Here is a 26,007-nt window from a genome sequence, read left to right as displayed (position 1 = left end):
AGAAAAATCTAATAGATGATCGAAATCGAGTTTAAACCCCTGTAAGAAACTAGCCATTCCACCCTTCTTGCTCGTGTTCGCGTTACTACATCGTCGACACTGTCGCCCCATCAAGCTCGGAATGAAATCCAGTTCGCATTTGAATCAGTCGGTAACACAATCCATTAGCTCCTAACAGCCAATACTCAGAGGACAGAATGGAAGGAAACGACTCTCAAATGGAAAAGAGAAGAGGGACAAAGTATCGTGAATATAAGTTACAGGGTGTTGCGAATGATTAATTTTGTCTATGAGTAGATCCCATTAAACAAGGGAAAAGAAACTCTTCCTTTTCCTTATACCGATGATTTGCACGAGATACGTTACTCTATTTATCGAATAGGAATTTCACACGATATAATATCTATTGTCTTTAAAATTATTAGAACGATTTATGCGCACCATACGGGAAGCAACATTAACCGTTAAAAATATTATGGAACAAAAATTTTTGATTTAATTACATATTATTGTGTACAATCAAAAGTACGGAGCCTATTTATATCGTAATCTATTTGTACTGTAAAAAACAATCTTTGGAATTACGGTACAAAAGAATTACTACTCGATTCTTATATTATTGCCACTATTATAAACCAAACGATCTTTTTCCTTTTTCTTATTACTATCGGGTACGACCTGTTTTTTTTTTTTTTTTAAATAACTATAAACATTAAAGGCTACTTTTTTAAAGGAGTAAAACATGTTCTTTTAGACCGACTCTACCTTTAAACAATTAGAAGAGTCGATAAAATTGTTACTCGACTGTCTAAATGTGTATGTACATATGTGAAAACGATCAAATGTTACAAATTGGACCATCGTGTAATCATTCGCGGACTAAGCAAACTAAATCAATAAAAGATTAAATTAAGCGAGTAGTTTGTTCTTGAATTTTGAAAAACTCGTCTTTTTTTTATATTTTCTTAAAGTTTCGTGTAAAATTGATCCGACGTAATCGAATAATCTAAATTACGTTTTATGTACTTAAACTCTGCGTTACAATTTACAGCTGTTTTTCTTGAAACTAGTGTTTCCGATATCTCAAGCTGCATGCGTCTCTGTAGTGTAAATCGATATTGAATCGTGTTAAATATTTCAATTTAAAGATTACATAATAAAAATTTACATTTCTTTAAAAAGTCTAACTTTTTTTGAAAGAGCAGCATTTACGCAATTTCAAGTGCTGTTTAAAAATTCTACTTTACCCGATAGCAACAATCGTCTAGAATAAGACACGGTTTAGCTTTTTCGATTCAGGAGACCACAACTGCTTGACTCATGAGCAGCATCCAATAACATTTTTTTATATCTTTTAACATAATAACTCGAGAATGAACGTTACCGCTTCAAAATATGTATACGCGTACTTGAAATATATATTATACTAAAGTTAAAATCAATAAATCTAAATTTTTTTATTAATTGCACAAAGGAAATCTTAATTTGGGCTTTCTAGACCAGACTACCCCTTTAAATGGCAGGTATCCTCGACCAGGGTGCCGGATAGAAAAATAAGATCACTTTTACAATTTATCTTCCAGATCGGTAATTATTTTTCTATTTAAATTTATCAACATATTAATCATTTCTTTTTCTGAGAATAAAATAAAAATAGAACGATTAAAAGATATTAATTTTATTTAATCATTGTCACTTAAATTGATCAAATATCTTATTACAGAAGGACACAGCTCTTCGAGAGATCAAAGACAATATCGTTTTTTGAAACATTCTCTTACGGTTATCAAATTTTTAGCTCCTTAAAGCATCCAAGAAGAACGAGTGTCCTGTCGTAATAATCTCTAATCGCGACTTCTCGTATAATAATAATTTATAATAAAACAGCTGCTCTTTGAGGTTAAAAATGTAATTTTTAACATAAAGTTCTTAGTTTCTTAAACATAACATGAAAATAAATAAAAACATACTGTCAAAATTTACAATACCTTTCTTACGTATCGAAAAATTTCGACGTACAGTTCGAAATATACAGTTTCACGGTATACGCGTTTAAATCTACTCGAACAATCTCGAACAGTCTCACATTCTCGAAAACATTCTATAACAGTGCCGATCAAACCACAGCTTCCGGTACTTTCTACAGCCTGCGAATGATATAATTGTACCTACTAGAACCCTGTGTCTAAAACGAGTAGATCGCGAGTAAGAATTTTCTCCAACTGGAAAAACTATTTTCTTTCTTTTTAATTTACATAATAGCCTCGCAAGACCATTTGCATCTGGAAAGGCCTGTTCTATAACGTTGAAATTTTTTCAAATTTCAAAATAAAACGTTAGAAAGGTTACACGAAAAAGTTTTTAATTTTTGTACTTGTCAGACGTGCCGTACATATGTTATATAATAGTACCGTGTTAACGTTAGTCGATCGTTAACTGTACTAAAGCATTCGCAATCAAGGCGACGTCGATCATCGTCTCTCTTCTCCACCAAGAGCGTTAAAAGACGTTTTCGCATCGTTTTCGCAGTGACGTAGGCGTGTCAATGAGGTTCGTATCTGCGAAAAACTAGATGTCGTCGTAGTTCTTCGTGCCTCGGGCGCGACAGAGACATCGTGTTTAGAGCGAGATCCACAGCGGTGATAAGCCAAAGTACAATGCTTTGAATACCCATCCAGCATCCCGATAAGATCTTAACGTCCTCTAAGAGTAAACGGAATTAAATTCGCTCGACGCTCAAGGGCAGCCAACTGCAGCCGTTAACACGAACCTAGAGTATAGTCCTCGGATACGGATAGATACGAGAAGCATGTAACAGGAGATCGATACGTTTCTTTCCCTTTCTGTTTCTGTATGTCCTCCCTTCTCTTCCACCACCTCCTCCTCCACCTCCTCCTCCACCACCTCCTCCACCTCCTCCACCTCCTCTTCCTCTTCCTTCTTCCCTTTTTATATCTTGCCAGCATTCCCTCCCGTACTCTCTACACGAACATGGGAGATTCGGATCGGTTTTCATTTTTCCCTTTCACTTTTCGAACTATATGGATTTCGTGCCAAACGTCCGACTCGGTCGACAGCTTCCGCAGGATCGTAGAGCCGACAATAAAAGTGTCGTTTAGATAATCCGGCTGCGTGTAATGTACGATGATACACGCGTTTACAGATGTTATCCGTGTCCGTTCGATATCGCGAAGAGAAACGGAATCGATGCTTCCACTAAAGCGTTAAAGCGTTAATGTGTACGAGCACGTCGTTGAAATTAGTCCTGCGATTTAAACTGGTACATTTCGAATTAAAATATTCAACTAATATATACCGTGGATTTGCGAGCAACGTTCCAAGTGTTCCAGGTTGGAATGTATTAGAAAATTATTAAGGAGAAGGAATTTTCGGTACGGTATAAAGCAAAATGACACGACGTACCTACGATCAAATTCTGTCCAACTTCATCGGGGATGAATTATTTTGTTTAAAATAAACCAAAATTTCCATCGTCGTGTTACATCGTAGAGAAATTTAACGATGAATATTTATTCGCAATTATAGCGCTTATCAACGTATTTAAAATTGCATTGAAATTAAACGTACACGTGTACACGACACTATCCCTGAAGAGCTCGATGAAAGGTAAGTATTCGTCGTTACGATTATACACATTTGACGTTGTCGGGATACAGTTTAATCTGTAGTTAATCGGTTTAACCTGATCAATTTCGATATTACGCATTATTTATGTTACAACTACCGCTACCTTATTCTCTCTGTATTTTATGGCGAATAAAGAAGACAAAAGGCACGCTTTGGTTGCTGAGACGCGTCTCGAGATAAATCAGCGCAACGATAACGAGATTGGATCGAGTGTCTATAACCTAAACGATTTTACTTTTCCCAACGACTACGAAATTGAATAAACCGATCAGCATTTACATGGTACGTTCCAACGCGAGAAACGCGAGAAATGACAAACACGAAGAAACTCGAAGGGAATCGTCGTATCGATACGGACAAGACGACAAAGAGAAATAGACAAATTCCTGCTACAGTTCTCGCTTGGACGATTCGCGCAAACGAGAAAGAAGAAAGCGAGCGACGCTACTACTAGAAGGTATGCGTTTGATTTTTCGATGGAGTCCCGGATCGTATGGACGCACTCCGCAGGGGGATGACAATGGCGTCCCATGGGAGGAGAGGCCTACCAGCCACCCAGAAAACTACCCCTTCGTCCCTCAGACCTCCTCATCGTCTCGGCCCTCCTGATTGTTTCCTACGCGGTTTCCCCACTCTCTGGATCTATCTCAGTCTATCTATAGAGATTATTCGCGTTTCACCCTCTCGTGTCTCTTCGGCGAACCCTTCATCCAACTTTCACTCCCGTCAGCGCGAACAAGGATGCCGCGCACCTACAAAAATTTCCTCGAATTCAATATCTCCCGATATTTTACATAATTCATGAAAATTGAGCTGTCCGCTTTTCGACCGAAATCCACCTCTCTTTCACTCTTCTCTATCTCTGCTACCCTCCCTAGCGCATCTTTTAACATTTATTTCGATATATTCTGCAATTTTTCGGAAGATTTATATTTTTATAAATATTTCATTTTATACTCTTCGTTGCGGTTAATCTCCGAAAATAATGATGACAGTGTCTATACTTAAGAGGACTATTATACTTAAGGTGTCTTATACTTAAGAGGCAGACCGTATATCCGATGCAAGTGTTTCGTCGATATCTGCCGCGACAAAATAGACTATTGTCAAAAGTAAAAAACGATACCACGGTTTACGTTACAATTAAATCGCTTGTACCGTTAATCAACAAATATTGACAATTGCGATTTTGTAGTGTAGAAAAAAAAGGTTGTAAATATTGTGTAACCGAAGTACCATTTTCGGAGTGTAACGTTTTGTAAATTGACAATTATATTCGGCAGTAGCATTTGCTTTTCTACACATTCTACGGAAATATATTTTATGTATATTTCTTGACTTTTTCACTCGAATTTTTCACTCGTGGTTTCAAGTACATAGCACAGATTCGCGCGATAAATGTGGACACTGCATCTAAACAACGTCTACTTTGTTCATATTTCTTAAATACAGATTTTTAGAAAATTGTTACCGAATTCTTTGAAAAGTTCGAGCGACTTTCGACTTTCGATATTATTACTCAATTCGTACGCATTATAAAAAAAAAAAGAAAAACAAATAGTAGAGTGCAACCGAAGGTTTCTTGGTCATTGTGTACTTTCTTTTTGGTAAAACATATTTTTAGACGAATGCATCTTTTGACATTTCGGTAAACTGGCATAGTAGCCACGTAGTTGGCATAGTATACAATACCGTACGATCCTAAAGGTCGAAGAACACGTGGTCGGGGGTTTAATCTAGAGAAATGCTGAATAATAGAGGCGAGTAGAACGGGGCTTGCGATTGGCTTATGCAATATTCAGGCTTACTTTCCGGCCAAGTTCGCGTTCTAATTAAGTTCTCAGCGTTGAAAAGCGTTAAGCACCTTGTCAACCGTTTAACTGTAGTTCCCTCTGCTTTCAGATTCTTCCTTAAGTTCTTTCTCAAGTGCAACCAGAACTGCCTTAAGAATGCCGGCAACCCACGCGATATGAGACGCTTCCAGGTGAGTTAACGCATAAATCTTTCACGAGTGAAACGCTATAGGGGCAACCTTGTATTAATTTGCCGAAACTACGTATCACCGGTACAAGTGTTGTACCAAAGTTACAGTCGAATCGCACAATATAATAATTAAAATGTTATTTCAGGGTGGAATGCAAATAATGAATTCGATTATTCTTTCAGCCATCCCGTGCGTTTCACGACAAACACTTACCTTGACCGCTTAAATCAATTTTAATTTATTCGTATACATTTTGACAGTGTATAATTCAAACAAATTAAATTTTCAGTTCAAGTTCATTTCATTATATTTCCACGACTATAATAATTCGCATTCTACCGAGATTACATATTAATTTTGTTAACGTTTCCCGATCGTAATAAGTAACATACAGTATCCAATACTTGCGATATACATTTATATGACCATAAACAAAAATTTATATTTTTCACGAGAAACGTGAAGTAGACACATATTTCTCTTGAATTACAAATTTTTTGTTTCAATCGTTTTTCCTCGTTATTGAAATGAGACCGATTCTGTGTCTAAAAATAAATCAAAAGAGTGAAATACAATTTTTTGTACAAGGTTTCATTTTCGAGAAAATTAATGTGGAACATTCACCGGGTACAATTCTACCGGGTACGCGTACAATTTGGTACGACGTAATATTTCTATCTGTGTTTTTAAACTTTGATTATAGCATGGAACCATCGGCTTTCCGTCAATCTTACCATCTTCTGTCAAGTTAGGATTAAATCAAACAGACGCTACTTCATCGTCATCAATGTTTACCGATATTTAATGAAATACCGAGAAAAGTAGAAAAAACGAATAATGGTCAGACACGATAGTATTCGATCGCAGTAGTACTCGGTGAATTTTCACAATCGATTTTCTCAAAAACAAAATATCGTATGTAAAAATTTGATTTCACATTTTTCATTTATCCAACCGGATAGAATAATTTCCGATCCAATTGCATCACCTGTCCCAAAACACACTGTATAATATAACATATACAGACCATCGATGGAAAACAAGAAATATCCATATTTTTATCGAGTCGAATTACGCTGCTTACCCATTCCTAAATGAAAAGTACTCCAAAGCTGTGAATTAAAAATAAAAGAAATAGAGTTGTACGACCCAGTGGGAAACCTACTTTCATTTCCTACGATATACATACTTACATAAATACGTTTACAACGATTAGACGAGTGTGAATTATCCCTTCGTGAATACGAAATACACATTTTCGTAACATCGAAGACTTTGTAATTTAACCGTGATGATACAGCTTGTTTAATTTGTTTCGAAAAACTATTTTAAATACAGAATTTTTCAAACGAAATCAATCGTCCTGTGTACCTACTTTCGATTTAAATTGTCGAAAACTCGGTTTAACAAACGGATGAAAATTTTACCAAAATAGAGAAGGAGTGTTCTAAATTCAGGCGTGATGCGAGTCACGACTCATGAAATTGTAGGGGCGGACGGATGAAGACGAGAACACTGAAAATCCTCCGCAATTGTGTGCCACCCTATCACCGTACAGCGCGTCTGCGGATGCGTAGTTTCGACTTGAAGGTATTCTTTTTTAATTTCCAAAAGAAAAAGAAGTTCGTCGAGGAAACGAGCAATTTCTCGATGGTCGGCCATCGTCGAAAGTTGAGATCCCCGTCCATGAGACGTAATCCAAGGGGTTGGCAATTAGCTCAGCGCGGCATCAACCGACCCACCCCTGTATCCGTTCACCCTTCCACCCCATCTCCGCATTACGGTCTCTCCTACTCACCGACAGCCGTATCTCGTCACTCTGCCCGTGTCCATTTTGAGAGACAAAGGGAAGAATTAAAAAATAAATTACCAAAAATATTACGCTTTACCTTTTCGCTTCCTTCCATTGAATTCCTACACTTTCTTCTTTCTTGGACCGAATTTCACGATAGTCGAATTGAAATTACACGATGCACGAAACGAAACGCGTAACGATCCCTCAATTTCTTTCGATTTAAAATGAAACCTTGATCGAGAGTAAATACCCGAAACGTTAAAATTTTTTCCGCACAAATATACTACGCAAGTTACGTAATAAATTTACGATCTCTGTCAATACCAGTTATTTTACGGTCTACGTATAATCTAGAGTTGAATTTTTATTATTATTCAGAGGAGAAAAAGAATCGAGCATTCGAATTCGAGCTGTCGAGCAAAGTGACTACCGTCTACGCCATCTCGTGCAAAATTTGTAGAAATCTATTATGTATCGCGATGAAATCTCTAGGAAATGAAAATTAATATACATGCGCGAATAAAATTGGATCGAGGTTAAATTAAGGTTGCTATAAGGAACACTTAGGTAAAATCTGTCCGTAATTTTCGAACTTTGTCGCGCATTCGTTTATCCTAATATACATACATTCGCCCGAATAGCTAAGTAAAGGCAAACCAAAGTTAAGTTGTTATCGCGCTTTCAAATTTGTTTAGGAATTGCTTATTACTCGAAGTTGCGAATTAAAATTTTAGCGGTACGCCTTCCCCTTCCTTGGAAATTTCTCTTGCGAAGGACCGTCAGGTTATACTCACGCTTGTGCTGGCCAAGTTCGCACTACGTTACGCGCAAGGTAATACGGCCAACCAGCCAAGAAAGTTGCGAAGTTGCAAAAGGACAAAACTTTGGGCATTTACCAACCACCCAGCCGATTTTATAAACGTTCTTTCTACTTTCACCCGAAAATCATCGTCCCCTTGTTTGCGTCCAGGAAACTCGAGGTTAAACGCAAGGCTTGTTTCAATTTACCAAAAGTTTTACGCACAACAATACATACATACGGATATATGTATGCATATCCGGTCCGTCATTGAACAAAAAGACAGAGAAAATAGAATTGGACCGACAGTAAATATTATTCTCAGTTTACGTTATATTAATTTGTCGCACGATTAGCCGTTGTCCTGTTTTAAGAAACAAAAAATCGTAATTATATGCAGATACAGTGTACGTAATTGAAAGTTTAGATGTATGAATAACAGAGTATCGTTCGTATAAAATATTTAAATTAGAGCAAGCATTTAATACCATAACGCTTTGCTTTAGTTATACAATGTAACTGTAACCCGAGCCATAGCTTTAATGAGATTATATTCATACATTTGTATGATAGTATCTATCATACGTGTAAATAGGGAAACACGAGAGTCACGAAATACATGGCGAATATACTACATAACGCGATGCAGCGAATCAAATTGCATTGCTTGTTCACAAGAGATATGATTAACGTATAAATGTATATATACGTATGTGTTTTTTTTTTTACATTTATATGTACGTATATGTACATATGTATGCACGCAGCTACATTACATCTAAATAAAATTATACAATGTGTTGTGCGATATAATTTTCGTACATACATCCTTTTGCGTTCCACTGATAACGTTGTAAAACATTTCAACGCATAGTGGAAACCGTAGGCATTGCATTTAATTACACTCCGCTACGGAACTGAAATTATCTTCTTTAAAGTAGTTACGAATCTTTTTGTTCCTTTAATCGGTTCAATATTTAATAACAAATAATATTTCTGATAAGTAAAGGCCGATATTGGCGTGTTTCGATTTGGATCTACCGTATAATTGGACTCACCAGTAATTGGTGAATTTAATTGTAAAAATGCATTGATTTCGAAACTTGCTCCCTCTACCGTTTGGTTTAATTACAGTTTTCTTAAATTAAATGTCAACATTTCCTTCCTTGTTTTGAATTTTTTCTACAAGATGGCTACTTCCAATATTTTCTCGATGTTGAGTTTGTTTCGAATTCTAAAATTGACGTGTGTACGAACGATTAATCGCATTACATCTAAAGCAGGATCTACTAGAAAAGTTAGAAAAGATTATAATTCGTCAACTAAAATTTAAAATCGGACCTTATACCCGCAAAATGAAGGAAAGAGATAAAAATACAACACAATCGGGTTTAATGACTTGTTAAAATTTCGGAAAGAGCACGTATAATTTTTTTGCAAGCCAATCGAATTACAACGTGACCGAAAAAAGGTTCTAGAATGTATCGATTGTACGTTTCTACGCTAATCTACTAATTTTACATATTTTGATGATGGTTCGATGTAACTGAAATATGATTGTTTTAATAGAAAAGAAGCAACGAAATAATCCGGAAAGAAAGCAAAAATGATATCGGATAAATAAAATGAATTAAATTCACCGTAACATCTCGCTTTAAGTTCAATTGATTTAAATAGAAGTTACCTTACTTTATTTTTCGGTAATTTCATATATTTTAACTTTTATTTAGGTAATATTAATTTTATCTTCAATTTAAGAAGAAAATATTTGTATAGTTTTCGCCATAGAATTACTCGCAAACGAAAAAAGCATTTCATAGAATCTAAACTTTACGTCATTCGATGTGAACCTGTAAACGGTAGAAACGTTAAAATTCGACTTGCAACGACAAAAAGTCCCCCGTTGAACAAAATGAAAATAAAAATAATTAAGAGACCCGCGTTAGGAGAACTACCGAATCCAATTCATAGATCTGAAACGAAATGTATTATAATCGTTCTATTAAAAACATTATTTGTCATTAAATCGCCATCTTTTCAAAGTTTTATTTTCATTCCTATTAAAAACAAACACGAGAGAATAATTAAAAATGTTTATATTCGTTAACACAAATTTCTTTATTCGATATTTTTAAAACCCCATTATTAATACTTTTATCATAAATACTAATTATTAAATATCGTTATTAATACACGTAGTATATGATAACTAATCTACAAAAATATAAAAATAATTGTAGCTTTCTTTATTACTAGAGAAAGTTTCTCATTTTTGTTTCAATTCGAGAAAATGCAGAACGTATACTGTTATTGTCTGTATTACTTCCCGCAATTTAAGATACTTGTTTACACAGTTTTACCGAATTTCAACTGAAATCTCACGTCGACGAATTTCAATCTTCTGTAACAGGTGGTCATTTCCACGCAAGTAGGAGTAGAGGGGCCACTACTAGCAGTCTCGGACAACATGTTCGTTCACAACAACAGCAAACACGGGCGCAGAGCGAAACGATTGGATCCCAGTGATCCTGGCGAATACAACAGTGAGTATCGCAAACGATGTGCGTAAAGTAAACGTTACATAAGAGTGTAATTGAGAAGTGGTAATTTTCAAATTTATTAGGATAACAATCGTTACTCGTCGGCAATACGTTATGTATTATATTATACTTCTCTGAAGAAGTGGTGTACAGCGATGGCTAACGAGTTAATACACGTTACACAAGCAGCTAAAAGTATAACCCCTAATTAATTGACTTGGCCTGAGCGATGAAGTTTAAACGATGCTCTTAAAGCAAATCCGTCTTTGTCGCAACATCAACAACAACTTTAATGTTCTCGATTGATCCGTATAAACGCTACGTTCTTATTCGAGTGTACAATGATCATCGACGATAAATAACTTATTACAAGTTTGCGATAGTAAACTCTCTATTTGTGAATGAAACTTGTACCGAAATTATAAAATAATTTAAATCCGCGACGAAATCAAATATCGGTATTACTACTGCAAACTGGAAAAACTTCTCGTTTAATAACGTCTCGTTACATTTATTTACAGTTTCCGTTATTTATCGAGAAAACGTATTCGATTAGATCAATAATCGTGGTAGAAATTTGTAATTTTTAAAGTCGTACAAATAACGGTATAAATATTTTCAATAAATCCGTTCTTTGTACAGAGTATAAACATTTACGAAATACTTTTACAACTTTTCGCTCTCGATTATATTTTTCGTAGGAAATTAATACAACAGTTCGAAGTGTTGTCTTATCGTAATAGGATTGTCGAAATCCTCGAATAAAAAGAGAGACGTCTGTGGAGGGGAGAGAGACAGGCTGGGTTGGTTTCTTCAAGATCGGTATAACGATTCGAGGGCCACAGTGGAAGGTGGAATCGTAAGAGGACGAGAGAGGGCGTGCTCAGAGGATAGGATATAAGGAGTCATAGGGCAATTCAGCAAAGTTTGGCGTCGACCGCGCATACAAACGGCTGATATCGTGCGGCAACCCCTCGACTACGCGCTCTTCTCTACTCCTAGCCTTCTTCCTCCATCCTTTCTTTGTGCCTGCACCAAGGCAAGATGTAAATCAATGGGATGCGGGAATACGTGGGATCCGCCACGTTCCCTGTACTTTCTTCCTTCCCATTATTTCCTTCGTCCTTTCACTCGCTCCTACCGCGAGTTTTAAGCTTTCTTTCCGCCTTACCGCGCCTTTTCGCCTCTCCCTGTTATCTGGTCGGTGTACTACCATCGTACACAAGATGCGAACGGAATAAGTGCAAAGAAAATGAAAGAAGGAAAGAAGAGGAACCCAGCCGGAATGACCTTCTCTCCTCTCTTTCCTTTTTCCACTAATGTCTTACTCTCTTCTCGCAGTGGTTGTCGCGGCGCGTTGGTTTGCGAATGCTAAGTTTTTTTAAGATATCTCGAACAATTCTCCCAATTTTTCTAACTCTTGTGACGCCACCCCATCGTCTCTATTTTTACTCCAAACTTGAAAGCGTTTCAACGTAAATTTTTGCATTTAGCGTCCCGTGAACTAAATTATAGTACGCCTTGCCTTGATCATGATTATTCGCCTCTATATCGTATCAATATACTAACTCTGGTATATCGTAGAATACATTTCGATTTACTCTTTGCGTTTAAAGTTTTAAACAATTTTTCCCGTTGTCCCGGTATTTTGTCGGAGTTATATTTACTTACCAACGCATCATTTATCAATACGTCCTAAACTTCATAAGACTGTTTACGGCCAGTTCAATCAGCATTAATAGAATTTTTATTAACGTTGATAAATTCAGCTGTCCTTTAAATTGTTTCGCTTCTTCTGTTGCTTTTAGAAATAATGTTACGACTATCGATTCCCTACAACGGTTCGGTATAATTTATGTTTTTTGATTTTTCTTTACGAAAGGGTTAAACCCGTTTACAAAGGAACAAATAAATAACGAAATACAATAAAGTATAGAAAAACTAATTTGTAGACAATCGATGGAGTAGAAGATAGCTGTTTTGCGGGTGATGGGGCATCTGTGCAATGTAATTAATGAAACAACAATGAATTAATTCCACATCTTCGCACCATTTCCAAATCCTCGCACAGCTAACCCCCGAAACGTTGTAAGAAACGTACAAATAAAGAAACGGAGAGAAACAGACCGAAAGAGGGGAAAAGAGAACGTAATAAACAAACATAGAAAACCGTGCTTCGTTGATTTTGTTACGTTGGAAAATAATTTTTTCATCTGTTTCAGATACATTTCCTTTTTACAATAGCACGCACAATAAAGCGTTTTATCTAAACCTTTACACTTTAAAGAGTTGAAATTCATTAAGCGTCTTACGTTATACAACACAATATTTTTAATTCGTGCGGCACAGTGCTATTTTCTGTCTCTATTTCTTCAGGTGGCATATATAAATTTATATAACTTGTTCTATATATATTTTTTATAATTTTAAACAAATCGAAGATAAAACTACGCGACTTCAAATCTGAGAGATTAATTTTACAATGCAATCTTGATCTTTTTATTTACATACATTCTGCTGCCCCGTGTCTCCGCGTTCATCGTTCTCAGGCGTAATCCGACGTGAACTTGAGAACTGCCGGCCGATTAATACGTTCCAATAATAAATTCGTTTATTTTAGTCCGTTCTGGCTCGGAATAAATTATTGGATTATTGTCCACGGTATTTGTTATACTCGCCCTTCGCGATTGAAAATTCATACGAACCGTTTAAATCGTCCACGCGAAGGGAAAGTAGCTTTGGTCGTAAAATATCAACTTAATGATGCCGTTCGCGGTGAAAGTGAAAGCAACTTTTTCTGGCGAAGTTCTCGAGTATTTACCGGGGTGAACGAAGTTATATCGCGATCTCACAGTGATCAGAGAGAATCGGACCGAACATGGAGTACAACGGCTCCTCGACTTCGACGACGGTTTGGTGGTAAAAGAGGAGTTCGGGGGTAGAGAGTAGCACCCCTTACCACTCAGTAATGGCACGAGGGATTTTATTTATTCCGGGTTGGTACGCTTGTTCCGGCCTCCTCTACTGAATCCCTCTTTTCAACCCTCCTCCTTCCACTCCACCTCTTCCTACATTTCTGCCCCATACCATTTCGCCCGACAATTCTCTACCGGAGTGGTTGCCAACGTGGCTGACTCTGTTTAACGACTTTCTTGTACATTGAACGCAATAAATACCTGTGTCCCATTCAAGAATCCCCATTTACATTCGAATTGTAACTCTTTAACGTTGTGCCGTGCTCACGTATTCAAATTACGACTTACTTCGTCCAAGAAAAACCGTACCGATGAGCTAAATATTACAGCATCGAAATACGTATAAAAATAACATTACGCGACGACGCGACGGATAAAGAAAACGTCGATTGATTCAGAGGAGACGATGATTTCGACGTTACCGAACCTAGTGAAAATCTATTCGAGTATAATCCGATTGTTAATTGGCAACGAGCTGACGCAAATATCGAGAAGGAGAGAAAGATTCCTCGCGCTCGGTGTTCGAGTACGGTGTCCAGATCTCTTAAGCTTTCGAGATTTAATAGCGGAACAACGCGTAAGCACCCGAGGTGGAAACTGTTTGAGCATCACTGGGAGCAATATACCATGATGTCAGCCACTCTGCCGTGGCTCCGCTCTACCAGGGTCGGTACCGGGGGTGGCTTGGCTTCGCCGGGGTACAAAATGATATCATTGGGTTATAAATTCCAAGCAGAGACACCAACGGCCCGATCGCCCCCACCCCCTCCCCCTTCCCCCTTCCTTCTTGTTACAACTCTTCTCCGGCCACTCCGACCCTCAGACTCTTCCTCCCTCTTTGCTCTTTCTCTTTCTCTTTCTCTTTCTCTTTCTCTTTCTACGCGTTGGTGTCGTTCTCCTTCATAGATTCTCTGTCGTTTTCCCTCTCTCTTACTTTCTCCCATTCTCGTGGCTTGAGTTTGCTTGCCACGCTGCCACGAGAGAAATATATCTACCACTCGGCCTCGACCGAATAAACAGAATATTCAGATAATTTTCCGTATCCCACCCCCTAACTAACTGTCTCGGCTCACCTCGTACAATCGAGGGAATTCGTGTCATTTTTCGACTTACTCCCTTACAAATTTTTTTCACAGTGTACACATTGTGTTTACCGTTTCTGTAATTTCAATTTGTCGAACTTGTAAACGCGAATCTTCGTTTGCCGCAAACTCGTTATTGTAATTTCAGCTTCGTAGCTTCAACGCGCGTATTTACTCACACATTCCAACTGATTTTTTACATTTCCTGCAATACTTCCGGTCGACTATTCTTGGTAGTTGGAATATTCTTGACATTCACCAATTAGAATATCGAAGAGCAGCGTATTGTAAAATCGATCTATATATCTCTTGTATCGCGTAGAAACTGAACGATTAGCGATTGCTCTAGTATTATTATAATAACGATGTCCGTGGTAATTATTATCTAGCGCAATTACAATCGCGTGAATCCGTTTCGTCCGTCCTTTCCGCTGTCTCGTGTAAACCGTCGTAGAGTAAAGCCATACGTGCATCACAAAGGTGAAATACATACAGACTTTAAGAGCTCGTAATTGACCCGCTTATCGAATGCTCTACCCACGTAACTTCAACATATTGAAACAAGTGTGGCATTGTTGTGTACGTTTAGTAGGGATACGTGTGCACTATTGACGCGCGAGAAGTTACCGGGGCCAAATTAGCTCCTACGAGCTAAAATGGCACAGAGGAAAGGGAATTGTCCATTCGCGTTAACAGTTGAGACGTAACTGCTGCGCCCTTGCCCAGATACATTGTTACTGTTGGTTTTTGAAATTGCCTAAAATTATTACGTAAGAGAAGCTAGTTGTAGAAAAAAGTTGGTAGTAACTGTAACTTGGACATGCGTAGAAGTCTACCGCGTGAACTAAGAACGAAGAGAGCGAACAAAAAAAAAACACAACGAAGTGAAATGTAACCATAGAGTTCGCGAACGCATCTCGGATACATTTTGCATCTCGTTCGCGTTCCTCGTCAAACGACATGGGTGGACAATTCTCTTTTCCCTTGCGTCGTTTTAGCTTATAAGTCCCTGGCGAACTTCTCGCGCGTCAACAGTGTATACTTCTTTTAGTAAACTATATTTCAAACTCAACTCGTAATAATTTGAATACAGGTGTTGTTTTGAACAATTTCGTTACGCAGCAGTATCTGCGTGAAATTCGCCGACAACACTTCGGATAATATTAAAAGGCTAATACTGGCCGAAACGGCAAATCTTCTTTGCTCCGAGAAAGAAAAAAGGAAAGAGAATTTAATTGCGGTATTTCGCTTATATAAGTTTTGGAGGGATTCGCTTAGACGAGTTCGAAGTTTGCCGAAGTAAACACTGGATAACGAAATTTCATTGGTACTTCATAATTTATCGAGTGTCCGATAATATTGTGTTTTTGCAAAATTAGGTCTCTATACACCCGTACCTCTTCAAACGCCGTGCATAAAAGCGATATCGCCAAACGAAGGATGGACGTCAGGTGGGTCCACAGTAATAATCATTGGTGAAAACTTCTTCGATGGACTTCAAGTAGTTTTTGGGTCGATGTTGGTTTGGAGCGAGGTGTGTAATTCAACATTTTATACAAATGACCAAAATTAAAGCCAGAATACCTTCGCAATGTACAAGCTTAATTTTTCAAAATAAAGAATTTACCAATATCTGTGAGATTTATACTGTATTGGATTTGGATTTACGTATACGAACTTTTTCAATCGTTTGTTCTCAGTTAATCACACCGAACGCAATCAGAGTGCAAACTCCACCAAGGCAGATACCAGGTGTCGTTGAAGTTACATTATCATATAAGACTAAACAATTTTGCAAAGGAGCGCCTGGTAGATTCGTTTATGTTTGTGAGTATAACTGATACACGATACATTCCACGACCCAGTCCCTTACACGCTCTATGTACGATTTGTATAAACAAAATATTCCTTGCTTAAATCGAATTCATATCGAGCACTAGGTTAATTAAACTTAATCGTGTAATTACTGAAAATCGTGTAAAATTGTTTCAAGAATTATGTTACACGATTAACGTGAGCTCTTATGCATACGAACGTGCCAGTGTTGTTACGAGCGCAAATATTATCTGTCCGTTGCAAAGAGTGCGTTTCCGACAAATAATATATTTTATTGTTCTTGACGTGTGGTTGTTTATTCACCGAACCTCGGTTAAATGAAACAGTCTCACGATTACGGAAGAAATTGCTTAAAATTACTACGTAAAGGAAGCTAGTGGTAGAAAAAAGATCGTCGAAGCGATAAATTTCCAAATTTTGTTCGTTCGTATGCTGTTACGTATTGCGATTAAAAGGACAAACTTTCTTATTAATTTTTCCAGCATTAAATGAACCTACGATCGACTACGGCTTCCAAAGGTTACAGAAACTTATTCCACGACATCCTGGTGACCCCGAGAAATTACCGAAGGAAATTATTCTGAAGAGGGCGGCAGATCTTGCGGAAGCTTTATATAGTATGCCCAGAAGTGGAAACGCGGGAATCACAGGTGCTCCGAGGAGTCCAGGATCGGGCCATCCTCCTGCACCTCCTACCTCTAGTTCGGCGACGGCGTTCAACTCATACACAGGACAACTTGCAGTAGCGGTACAGGAAAATGGTAGTGCGGCGAAATGGACAGACGGTAAATATTAAAAAGTATTCTCTATGGCCTGTACGTGAAAGCCCTCATTAGTTTGCGCATTTAATTCGAAAGGTAAAATATCGAGTCACCCCAATTCCGAATTGCCCCTGCGGCCAAGGTTAACATTATTACAAATACTTATTTCACGCGAAATTCGGAACGATCGAACGTTCTTTAACGAATAAACAGTTTGATTTCTCGAAACGTCAAGATCTCGTTACGACCGTGAAAACAATTGTTACTTTCTTCTACGGTAACACCCGCTTCGATGTAACATACTCATTCTCGTAGCTGTTATAATTATTACTAATGAAAATTGAAATGTTGGATGAAATTTCCCCGGTGAAAATACGTCCAAATACGATCTTATACGGATTACTTTCAATTACGTATACATATTTGAGAGTACAGTAATACCTCGATATAGGTTACGACTACGTTGGTCGAGTCCGCTTATGTTATATCGAAAAAGGATAACAATTTTATTCCAGAAATCAACCTTTTTTTCTTAATTCGACGATGCACGCGCTCGAGATGGATTATCGATAGATTTGTGAGATTTTTCTGATAAAAATGAGTCTAAAGTTCATTCGGATTATTTTTAATTATATTATATCGTTAATAGTATCTCGAATCATTTATGACAAACTTTCAATTACGTGTAATTAAAAGTGGTCGAAATAAGATTACGTTTGAATTGATTTTCATCGGAAAAACTCCATCGATCTGTTGACAACACTCTCACGAAGATATATTGAGATTATATAACAATTTCAATTTTTATTATTCAGTATGAAAACGTATTAAATAACTGTTTTAAATAACAGAAAAATCGGAACTGGGTAATATGTGAATTCATTTTCATTTTGGAAGTCTCACCGATCCATTAGTAACGCTCTTACAAGAAGATAATAAAATATATAAACATTTGTCTTTTATATTAATCGCTGTTGTTTCATCTCGCTCACTCTGTCGTCTATCTTGTTTACTCCCCAAGATAACAATGTTGATAAGAACGCTACGGAAGTTTTGTATTTTTGCATACACAAGTTGAAATTTCATAGAATTGAACAATACGTAATTACTTTTATTCCTTCCTTTAAACGGTTTACTATTCGACATAAAATTAAAAGAAACTACCGTATTGAAGAAAATACTGCTCGCGGTGCTAATAAATAATTATTGCGGTTTTACTTTTAACAAAAAGAAGAAACTCTTAATTATTCGTAAACTATTTGATTATTTTGTATATAATGCTAAAGTGGAAATATTAATTTGTGTAACAAATATAATATAATAGATTACAATACGTAAGAATCAACGTAGAAACGTGGAAATATTTTCACGCGGTCCATTACAATAATACTTCAAATTTCAATGTTCAAAATTCTGTAAAAACTGCTACGATTTAATCGCCGGTTTACCATTTAATCGACGAAACATCGAAATGTGTCGGATATTCTCGAGAGCCGCATTTCTCTAAAGCGTTGAAATGGTCAGGTTGTTCTCTACCTTGGCCCTCTTCCTGTGTAACGCGATCCAACTTGTGTGTAAAATCGCGAAACCGAGTTATTCGTGTTTCTGTATCGGCTGTTTGTTCCAGTGCACTAGGCAACACGCTAACAGAATGATGAAATACTGACGGGTTCGTCTGACGGGCAGGTTTCTATTTTTAGACGGTAGTTCCGTGACGACAGGAGCCGGTGCTGGAGGCGGTGGCGGCGGCGGTGGCGGCGGCGGCGGTGGTGGTAGCGTTGGAGGAAGCGTCGGTGGTAATGTCGATGCTTACAGGCAGAGCAGTAGCGCGAGTCCACGTGGGGTTGTAACCGGTGGTGGTTATTGCGGAAGTTCGGCCAGTACACCTCACAGTCACAGCACCAATGGAAGTTATTCAGTCGCCAACCCCTACACCGGTAGCCCAACCCTTTATACATCGCGTAAGTATTTTTAACTGCATTTTTCGAGCCTTCTCTGGCGATTCTACTGTATCGTTTTAACGCTTCCTCGACAATTCGAAGTGTATCGGTGATAGGGCTCGATGAATCGTAATTGAAAAATTAACATCATCGTCCAGTGATTATGGCGAAAATCAATTTCAATATCTAATGCTAAATAATTGGATTTAGAGTGATAAATACCGAAACGTTGTCGAAGCTGTATAAAACCGTAGACGTTAATACGACTCTTCTTACAATTATAAAATATTTAATACATAGTTCGATCTTTGTAAATATTTATTTTTAAGTTTGTTTTCATATCATTTTTTAGAATGGTATTTACTTCGATGCTTTTCAATGTTCAAACTGACGCGTACGTAATTCTTTTTCGTTGACATTCTTCACAGTATGATTTTACGTACAGTTCGTTCAATGTTAAGTTAACCGTCGAGTATAAAATCGCTCGTATCTTATTTTTCTTCATTTTTCGTTTCAAAAGTATTCTTCGATATTAGAAAATTTTACCGATCTAAGAAAAATCATTGAGAGAAAGCATTTCTAGGAACACCGGCAATCAATTTATAAAATCAATGTTACCAAAAACAGAAAAGGTAGGAGTAACTTGCTTCGAAAAATGATTCACAACGATACACTTCGATTTGTACTTTATTATAAACGCATGTATGTAAGTACTTACGTGTACGTGAAGTCCTAACACGCACGCGCTTCTTATGTTTAGTACTTCGTTCAGGTGCACGCACTTTATGATTTTCCTTTATGTGAAATTTTCGTTTTAGCGCACGAACAGTATGGCATTTTCTATACGTCCGGGGACGGGAGTGCGTTCGCCCCCGTAGTACGACCACCGACCACCTCAGTCCCACCGCACTGGTCCACACAGCACCACCTCGCCACAGCCGCCCAGTAACCGCTAACCGTCCACCATCACAACCACCATCATCACCACCACAACCACCCTATGCACTGCGATTAAAGAATTATGAGAAACATGCACGAGAGACGAGATTCGAGAATGTATGTACACACGTTCGTTTACGAATCGTTGATAACCGCTTCCTGTCCTTGATTAATTCGATGTCATATCTCAGTTACCTTCGTACAAATGCATTAAGTGATACTTTTTAACGTATTTATCTCGTAGTACAAATAATAGCTTTAATACCGTAATAATTAATATCTGGCCGGTATCTACGATACATCCGCTTGCCAAAGTACTCTTGTCGATCGATAAAATACTCGAAAGCCGTACAACGAGTATAATAAAATTTTTATCTTCTCGTTTCCATTGCTATTCAGCTTGCTTCCATATCTATTGTTACATTCTTTCGTTAGATTCGGTATTCAATTATAAAAACTTTCGATTACTTTCATAAATCACGTATAATGTGCAATTAAGTAAACTTCAAAACAGTTTGTAATATTCTTTACCAACTAAAGATAGATTTTTGAGAGAAAATTATTACTTCGATCGTGGTTATAACAAAACCAGTTCCCGTATAGTATTGTACCGAATTATTTTTTTTTTCCGGCTTAATCAAAATCACTAATACTAAAAAACGATTAGTTTCGTTTAAATCAAAATTCGTTTACTTCGCGAGTAGAAACATTTGATAAGAAGTTTAAACAATATTTGTATTTTGCAAAATTTATCAGAGATTACATATTTTTCATAATTATATTTAACAAGTATTGAATGTAAAACTAATGAATGTACTATAAATAACATTAGATCGCATTATGTGTACAACAGGACGAAAACGTTTAACGTTTAACGAAACTAAAACGAATCTTCGCATAGCTCCATTATTATCGCAATATGAAAGTGCCATTGTGGAACGAGTATTCTAATACCGCTCGTTGCCACCAATTGTTGAGAGTGCCACTTGGACGACGAGATCGTTAGTGTCGTTAGTGTGGTCGTTTTATTGGCACGTGTCTGAACGACGTCTCGAACAAAGCTCGTTCTTCGTCGTGCAATGCTTTCCGACTCTGAATTATATATATATATATATATATATGGGTACATACATATATACATGTGCATATATATACACAGTAGACAATACGATGAAATTATAATTAAGTTTCCAATTTAACAACAATCACAATATATATTGCACAATATACTGCAATTGCATAGTATACACGCATTACAAGTTAGAAATTGCTTCTTTCGTATTTGAATAAAAAAAAAGTATCGAATTAAATTAATTAACACTAATTTCCGAAATATAAAATTAAAATTGTACATATTTGTTCAAGTGACCACTATTTACAAATAATTACATTTTCTTCATTTACTTTAATCAGTGGCCATAAAAAAGAAACTTCATTTCTGGACTTCGCTTATAAAAATGGAAAGCATCGCTTCCGACGTGAAGACAACAAATATTAATCGCAAAGTTTATGTTTGTCAAAAATAACTAATTTTCGATATTTTTATCTCGAATGAGAAATCTCTACGCTGGTTCAAAGCGTGTAAATTCGTGGAAAAAGAACTACTTCCAGATATTAATTAAAAGTATTATTCGCTTTTCAAGTAATGCTGAACATTTATCAATAATTTAAATTGTCTTTTCAAATATTATTGTTAGTTTAAATCCGTAAAATTCGAAAGAGTAAGGTTATTTTCATTCGTTGACTATTCTTTAGTTACCGAATCATGGCGAATTACACTAACGTATAACCGATAGTGGGTATGTTGCAGGACTAGGAGAGGTTGTCGGATCACCGTTCAACATGAATCCATTTATGTTGCCCACCTGCAGCCAAGGATATTCAAATGCCGCCAGTCCGTTGCTCTCGTCGAATAACAAATAGTGTTACGAGATGTAAGCACCGACGAAAAGATCGAGGGTTTGCGTCTTCATGGAAGCGAAACTCACCGAAACGAAGTGTTTCCGTGGGTTCTAACGTTCTCGTAATCATCGTATTCGTCGTTGACAATCGCTTTCTTGAACTAAAATCGGTCCTCTCGATCCATATTTTGCTTTTTCCCAGTTACCGCACGGTAGAGGAAGAAACGTCCGCAGAAAATCGACTGCGCGCCATTTTCTCGTCGAAGCTGAGAAATAAGAATCGAGTTTGGGAGAATATCGAAACCAGTGCAAAAATTGATAACGTTTTACGATTAATGATCGAATAAGTTAAGGAATGATACATATCGAGGAACGCGGTCTTCTTCTGCATTTATCGACATGATCGTTCGGTTGGAGCGCTTGTTGAACAACGCCTGTTATCGATACAAAAGTGTGCAACGCTTTTAAAAATGGGAATCCGTTATAACCGAACAAGAAGAATCTCTAACGTTAATTTAACGAACAATATGTATTTAAACTCGATAATAGTTTCAATTCTGAAATACGAAAGTTAATTCAACGTTTGTTTTACACAGTGAAACGGTTGCGCTAAAATTGACGATTTTACAAATTATATAGAACCAATAATAAGGTCCGTTTGTACAAGGTAATGAATTATCTTAGCTCATGGTGTTGATCGTTCGCGAAGGGTGTCAAACCACTCGTAAACTATCTTTCTTAATGCAATCGCGAAAAAAAAAACGATTATCATTTTCCATTTGTAATCGCACAAATTTACGTGGAGAGGTAACCGTCGCCTGTCACCGTGACTACTCATCGTTAGCAACATTTATGAAGTACAATCGAACGACCATAATCTTTTCGTGTCAATGATATTGGTATCTTTGACGCGTAGCTATCTCGACACGAAGAGATCATTTTCATCGATAGATTTGAACACCTTCTTTGGTCTGCGTCTCCTCTCGTATTTACATGGAATCGTCGAGCGATCGAAACTTGCGACAGAATATTTTTGAAGCGTTTTCCTACGATTTCGTAGCAAGGTGCTCCGATAATTCGCCTAACAATTTGAGAGTTCAAAAGCGACAGTAGCGTAAGTGAGCGGGGTCGTTCACAGGGTGTCGGGCAATTTTATATCAAACGGAGCAGAGAACTGATGAGGGTCGAGGGAAAAGACACCACTTGACGGACATATCGCTTATCATTGAATAACAGACATCATAGTTTTAGAGAGCATTTTCGACTTTGAAATTTTATCTTCCTACCCCTACGTTTTAAGAGACTAACCAATATCAGCTAAGTAGCGTAACGTCTAACTTGTAATTTGTAAATTTTCTTGTAAATATTGTTGCGATGTACAAAAGACAGAATTATTTCTAGGAATCCAACGAAACGATATTAACGTGATTGTAGGACGAAAAATTATTATACATAGGTGTAAATAATCGTAGAGCGTCCGTAGCTTAATCCGTATGATTGTACGATCGTATGACGGCGATCCATTTTTTTAACGTGCAAGAAACTCCGCGAATGCGTATAATCGGTGGAAAAGATGGAAAATACAGCGAAGACGTAAATTAAGAGTCCAGAATAGAGAAGAAAATAGAGGAACGATCAAAGAAAAAGAACAAAGGTAATTGTTCATTTTCTCGGTTTCGTTGCGTTAACTGGCATCGACCACTGTGTTCATTTAACCGAAACAAGAGATTTCCAGTTTAACGTCACTCGAATATATCCAAACATCCCCGAAAGAGTTCACTATATGTCTAATTACTTTCACCGACTGTACATTCTTCTACGTTTTACATTCTCCAACCTGTGCGTGCCACGACGTAAATTACCAAAATAGAAATAGAAATGAAACCGAAGTCTGGAAGAGACTTCGATAACGTATTAGAAGTTGAGAAATCACGTTAAGAACTGGATCGGCCTGCGACAACTGTATAAATCGTATAGAGTTGATTTGGATCGTTCGATAAACCGACCCAAAACAAATCCCGCACCAAACGAATCTCAAGAAAGTATACGAAGCATGTACCAGAATCGAAATCCCTAATTAGTCCAGATTTTTCAGCAGTTTACGAGCGTAGATCGTATCGTTTGTCGGAACAAACATCGTTAAAAATGATTCTAGACAGTTCCTTTTCGCATATCGACTCGGTGAGCATACTTTCGCCGCGGAAGGTGCACTCTTTGTCCAGGAGCCACACGCTCTGTGATCTTGTGATCTTGATTGTAATATTGATTATCACTTTCGTTCGATCACGCAATGTCATCTTTTACATGGCGCGTCGTTCTTGTACGCATGCGAACGCATACGAGCACGCGTAGCTGCGTACAGACACTCGTCGGTGTATATTAAAATAAATTAAACTTACATTTTTGAGAATTAAAATCAATTGTTTGTAATTCTTTCGTCGGTCCCCATCTTTGGTTTAATTCGTTGCGACATTTGGAAAAGTAGTTTTATCGGTTTAACGCAGTGGTAAGTATGAAAAACGTTTACATTATCAAAGTAAATTCACAATACGTGGACTTGTCGTTGATTTTTTTGAAAGCTCCGTTCCGGTATGATAATTCGTAATTGAAAAAATGTAATTTTGATTTTCAGCATACTCGTATCCTACATGTAACTTTAATTATATTAGATAGAAAGAAAGAGGTAGTCATAGTTATAAACTTGTTCGTAGTTATGCAATATAAGTGTTTGTTTTCATATGGCTGTTTAAAAAATATTTATTACCAGAGTATTGTTGTAGTCGCATAATAAAACAAATTAAAACAAAACTAAGCCTGTCTATTTGTAATACTTTTAAACTGAAACGATATTACGCTAACCGATCTCATTGCTTTCTTTCAACGAATTTAATAAGAATATTATTAACGTTCTTACGATCAATATGTAGAAATTTTATTTTAATACGTCGTTTATTTCATACTATTCTGATCTAACAACACTTTTCGAATCGTCCGGTTTTATTCGCGAGATAATCAATGTTTATTCCTTATCCATTGGACGATCACTGTTTGTACTTACTCGACACAGAGGGCACCATTTTATTAATTTCGTTGTACATTGTCCATAATATAATATCTTGTATCTTATCGTAACATTAATTTGCATTCACCCCGTCACTCGCATCGTTACAACCACTTTCCGCTCCAGCGCTTTTCCTCCCAAGAGAAACCACGTCAGGATCAACAAATAACGAAACAGGATCTCGAGGACCACTTCGAAGCGATTAGTTCACATGGTGTCCTATTACCTCTAGCCGTCAAACGGTGGCGCGCACGATACACGTTATTGTAAGGCTGTTTGTGTTATTAGATTTAGATTGGCCGACACGTGGCGCGCAAGCCGCGCGCCACGTGCCCCATTGCAAACGTTACAACGCGAATACAATACGAAACCATTTTCCTCGCAATATTTGTTCTTTCTTTTAAATTAGTCACCGTTGTTTTCGAATAATTCACCAAAGCCGTAGCGAGTTAGTTTCGATAAGTCAACACGAGACATAACGTAAAAGTATCGTAGAATTAACACAGAAACGCTTTTGTATTGTGCATTTTGCACATCGATGCACTAATAGGCTTTTTGTCGAGTTGTTTCGATCCCCCGGTACAAAGAGCACGATCTCCGTTGTCCGCCAATCCACCACGAGCCGACAGCTTAGTTTTTTGGCACGTGCGATCCTATAAAACGCTATAGGCGAGGTGCCGTGCTCAATCTAATTGGAACCTGTAAAAAAAAAAGAAAACTAAATTGCAGACTTTTATAAAAAAGAC

The 26,007-nt window shown here is 37.3% G+C and overlaps 1 protein-coding gene and 1 long non-coding RNA gene across 2 annotated transcripts in view; one reads left to right on the top strand and one right to left on the bottom strand.

The window, feature by feature from the left end:
• The window catches only part of Kn (EBF transcription factor knot), a 153,762-nt gene extending 129,152 nt beyond the window's left edge, over nucleotides 1–24,610 (top strand). The window contains exons 7-13 of the mRNA XM_076327711.1: nucleotides 5,551–5,632; nucleotides 10,637–10,769; nucleotides 16,203–16,357; nucleotides 16,524–16,650; nucleotides 17,142–17,444; nucleotides 19,121–19,381; nucleotides 22,110–24,610. Of these exons, the coding sequence (XP_076183826.1) occupies nucleotides 5,551–5,632; nucleotides 10,637–10,769; nucleotides 16,203–16,357; nucleotides 16,524–16,650; nucleotides 17,142–17,444; nucleotides 19,121–19,381; nucleotides 22,110–22,222 (1,174 nt within the window). The 3' untranslated portion in view covers nucleotides 22,223–24,610. The remainder of the gene's footprint in view (nucleotides 1–5,550; nucleotides 5,633–10,636; nucleotides 10,770–16,202; nucleotides 16,358–16,523; nucleotides 16,651–17,141; nucleotides 17,445–19,120; nucleotides 19,382–22,109) is intronic.
• On the bottom strand, nucleotides 22,269–25,350 carry LOC143155230 (uncharacterized). Its single transcript, XR_012994353.1, has 2 exons — nucleotides 25,259–25,350; nucleotides 22,269–22,466 (listed from the first exon to the last, which is right to left on the bottom strand). It is a non-coding gene; the product is annotated as an uncharacterized LOC143155230 (long non-coding RNA).
• Between the last annotated feature and the right edge of the window lie 657 nt (nucleotides 25,351–26,007).

This window comes from Ptiloglossa arizonensis, chromosome 1 (assembly GCF_051014685.1).
Source record: "Ptiloglossa arizonensis isolate GNS036 chromosome 1, iyPtiAriz1_principal, whole genome shotgun sequence".
NCBI lineage: Eukaryota > Metazoa > Arthropoda > Insecta > Hymenoptera > Colletidae > Ptiloglossa > Ptiloglossa arizonensis.
This window is presented reverse-complemented; position numbering and strand designations above follow the sequence as displayed.